The sequence below is a fragment of the Fopius arisanus genome, unplaced genomic scaffold (assembly GCF_000806365.1).
Source record: "Fopius arisanus strain USDA-PBARC FA_bdor unplaced genomic scaffold, ASM80636v1 scaffold00010, whole genome shotgun sequence".
Lineage (NCBI taxonomy): Eukaryota > Metazoa > Arthropoda > Insecta > Hymenoptera > Braconidae > Fopius > Fopius arisanus.
Genome location: NW_011887749.1, coordinates 619260 through 622280, shown reverse-complemented (window position 1 = coordinate 622280; position 3021 = coordinate 619260). Strand labels below are relative to the sequence as shown.

General features: G+C 36.8%; 1 protein-coding gene and 1 pseudogene across 1 annotated transcript; one reads left to right on the top strand and one right to left on the bottom strand.

Annotated features, from left to right (window-relative positions):
* The first annotated feature begins 6 nt into the window (after nt 1–6).
* Nucleotides 7–801, top strand: LOC105274258 (superoxide dismutase 1 copper chaperone-like). Its single transcript, XM_011317195.1, has 4 exons — nt 7–43; nt 130–338; nt 404–546; nt 769–801. Exons 2-4 carry the CDS (start codon nt 214–216, stop codon nt 789–791), a joined length of 291 nt encoding a protein of 96 aa, XP_011315497.1. The 5' UTR covers nt 7–43; nt 130–213; the 3' UTR covers nt 792–801.
* A 53-nt stretch (nt 802–854) lies between these two features.
* On the bottom strand, nt 855–1716 carry LOC105274257 (thioredoxin domain-containing protein 9 pseudogene; annotated as a pseudogene).
* Nucleotides 1717–3021: the final 1305 nt, after the last annotated feature.

Below are 3021 nucleotides of genomic sequence, written 5' to 3'. Positions count from 1 at the left end.
GAGGCAGGAAAAACGGAGTTGGATAAAAAAGCTGGGCAATTGGGTAAGGAAATTTCAAAATCTGCGAAGGGAGCTGCTGAGACGTTATCAGAAAAAAGTCAGGCTTTTAAGATGACCAATGTCTTTCAGACTATATCACAGACCGCAGAAGTCGTTAGGAAAGAATTAGACAATCATGGGATTCAAGGACGAGTCTATGTACTATTGACTAAAATGAGAAAACGAAAGGAGATATTAGAGAGTGAAGAGAAAATGGTTGAGGCTAATACAGAGGCGACCGGTGTTCTGGACAAGGAGAATAGTTCAACATCAAAATTTGATGGAAATAGTGGCCAGAAGTGAGTTTATGAATGATTTCTTTCGTATTGCTTTTACTCAACACTTTTAATAATTTATTCCACAGACTAGGGTGTGGAATTATCGCGAGATCATCAGGAGTCTTCGAAAATACGAAAAGAATTTGTGCCTGCGATGGGACGACCCTGTGGGATGAGCGAGATGAGTCTAAACAAAAAGGTTCATTCAAAAATACTTTCATATATCCAGGTAAATGCACCATAGCCTAATACTCGTAGTATTTACCGTTTAAATACAATTTTAAAAGCCAATGTTTTGTATGTCTTTTCAGTGTGTGGTAATAATCTTCAAATTCGACCCAGAGTGGATAGTGCACTTTTTGAAAACTACTATAAATTTATTTTTGTATGCAGGTCATGTAAAAGTCATATCATTCCATAATATTCCTGACGAAACATTTTTATATTTCAGTTTTTACTTATGAGGAGGGCTGAAGGTATTTATAACTCAAATAAAAATGCAATATAAACCCATAAATAAATGTTTATTGTGTTCGATCAGATTGATTGAATTCGTAATTTATCATTTATCAGTGTGTGTGACGTAAAAAAAATAATAATAATCCAAAAAGGTATGCGAATAACTAGGAAAATTCGATCGAACGAGAATAAATCATTCGTTATCAGAACCACTGTCGTCAGAATTAGTTCTGCCTCGAATTGTTTTCGATTTCTGGTTTCCGAAGAGTAGATTAGACGGCTTCTTTCCCTTTTCTGGTGGATTCAACAGGTCACCAGTGTATGATATTGCACCAGACTGGGCTATTCTCCACTCCATCATCTCTGTGGAAAAATTGTCGCAATTTCCGAGGTCCGTGAAGCCTACGATGTAGTCTTTTGTCTTGTTGTCCGAGATGAGGGCTATCGTGGGAATTATTTTGATCCACATTATGGAAATAGCTTTAAGAAAACTTGGGCGGCGAAAGGTGTTCACTGCTGGATATCCCCCTGTTGACGATTTCGGTTTCCTCTTAAGCTCTCGCATTTTGTCTACCTTCACCTTTCGCAAATGCATTATCTTTCTTCGGGTCAAGAATTGTTCCAGGAATTCATCGACTTCTGTATCTCCCGATAAGAATTTCTCAGCTATTGCTGAGATGATTCAACATCGACAATGCAGCTAGAATATCCATAGAAATTGATGAATTTATTATTAATTCATTATTATTCATTATTAATAAATGTCATGATTCTTTTTTGATTCCAGGTTTTCAAATCATAACAATTTCCCATCTATTGACTTAGTGGATTAGGCCTATAGGGGATACCACTTTAAAAAAAACGCGTCAAGGACTCTACCTCTTGGGTGACGTGGAAAGAGTTTCACTTTAATTACTTGATTTATGAAACAATAGTCAATACTGAGTAAGAATCTCTCTTATTGAAATAATCATATACCCATTGTTCATTTATGCTTTTGTAGACAATTTTTCACTGACTATTGGATTTTACGTGATTGCACTGTTTTTTTTAAGAGAGAATTATTTATTAGGTTCAGAATTTTCGCAATTATCTTATCTCGTCAAATTGAGACTACCCGCGGTGTTCTGTGCGCATGCACGGTGTGCGTGCGTATGCACGGTCTGATATGCGCATGCGCGGAGTATCGCCTGGCGACCCCCCACTCGAGCGCCGCCTCCAACGCCCCGCCATTGGGTGTGGGGGGTCAGTCGTTCGGTGGCAGTGCGTGGAACGGTCGGTTGTGTATCGCGTAGTGAAAAGCCGTTAACATCGGGGTCCTAGTGAGTGCAGAAAACCGGCGCTGCATGTGAACATTGAAAATACATAGTGCGGGACTCAGTGCAAGTGATTTTGGGATGTGAAATAATTTTTTAAACAGTTTATCAGAGCATTTTGAGTGATTGACATTTTTCCTTTGTTACACTGAACTTCGGTATTGCCGAACGGCCGCCCGGCGTCATTGTGTTTACAAAAATTCCTTTGTCCGTTTCTCGGAATTGTTTAGTGTGTGTTTAGATACGACTGAAGTGAGAGTGCGAATTAGATTCGAAGGATTACTTTTCTCATTCATCTTATTTTGAATGATCAAAAATATTATTTGATCTTTGATATTATTTTATTGATTTTTGTGGATTTTGAGTTGATAAAACATTCTTGGTTGTGTGGTGAGTGATTAGTGAATTTTTGAAGTGTCTCGAGTGCTGGTGCTTCCAAGTCGACTTCAACCTTTGGCGTCAGAATCACATGGAGAGATCATCAGGATTGGAGGGAATCTTGCAACCGACTGCAAGGTGAGTTTCGTATGCATTTTTTTATGACCTTGAAGCATCATTTTCATTTTATTTTCATGTCATTTTTTTCATTCCTGATTCTTGATATATTCAATGCTTATATTACAAACAATTTTCAATTATTCAATTAACTCTCCAATAAAATGAAAAAATTTAAAATAATAAATAATTTTAAATAATAATTTAAAATAAAAACTCTCAAATCAAAATTAAAAATCGCCTTTGCAGTAAAAAAATTATTTTCTCGAAATTTCATTAACAATTTGTTTTTTTTTTATGTTTACAGTTAAGGTAGGTCGTTCGAAAGGTGAAAATTGAAAGCGGACTTATTTTCATCCAACGCCGGTGAGTGAAATTTATTTATTAACTAGCGCCGCCGGATATATCGTATCCGTTCCGTGGATTTTTTCGTG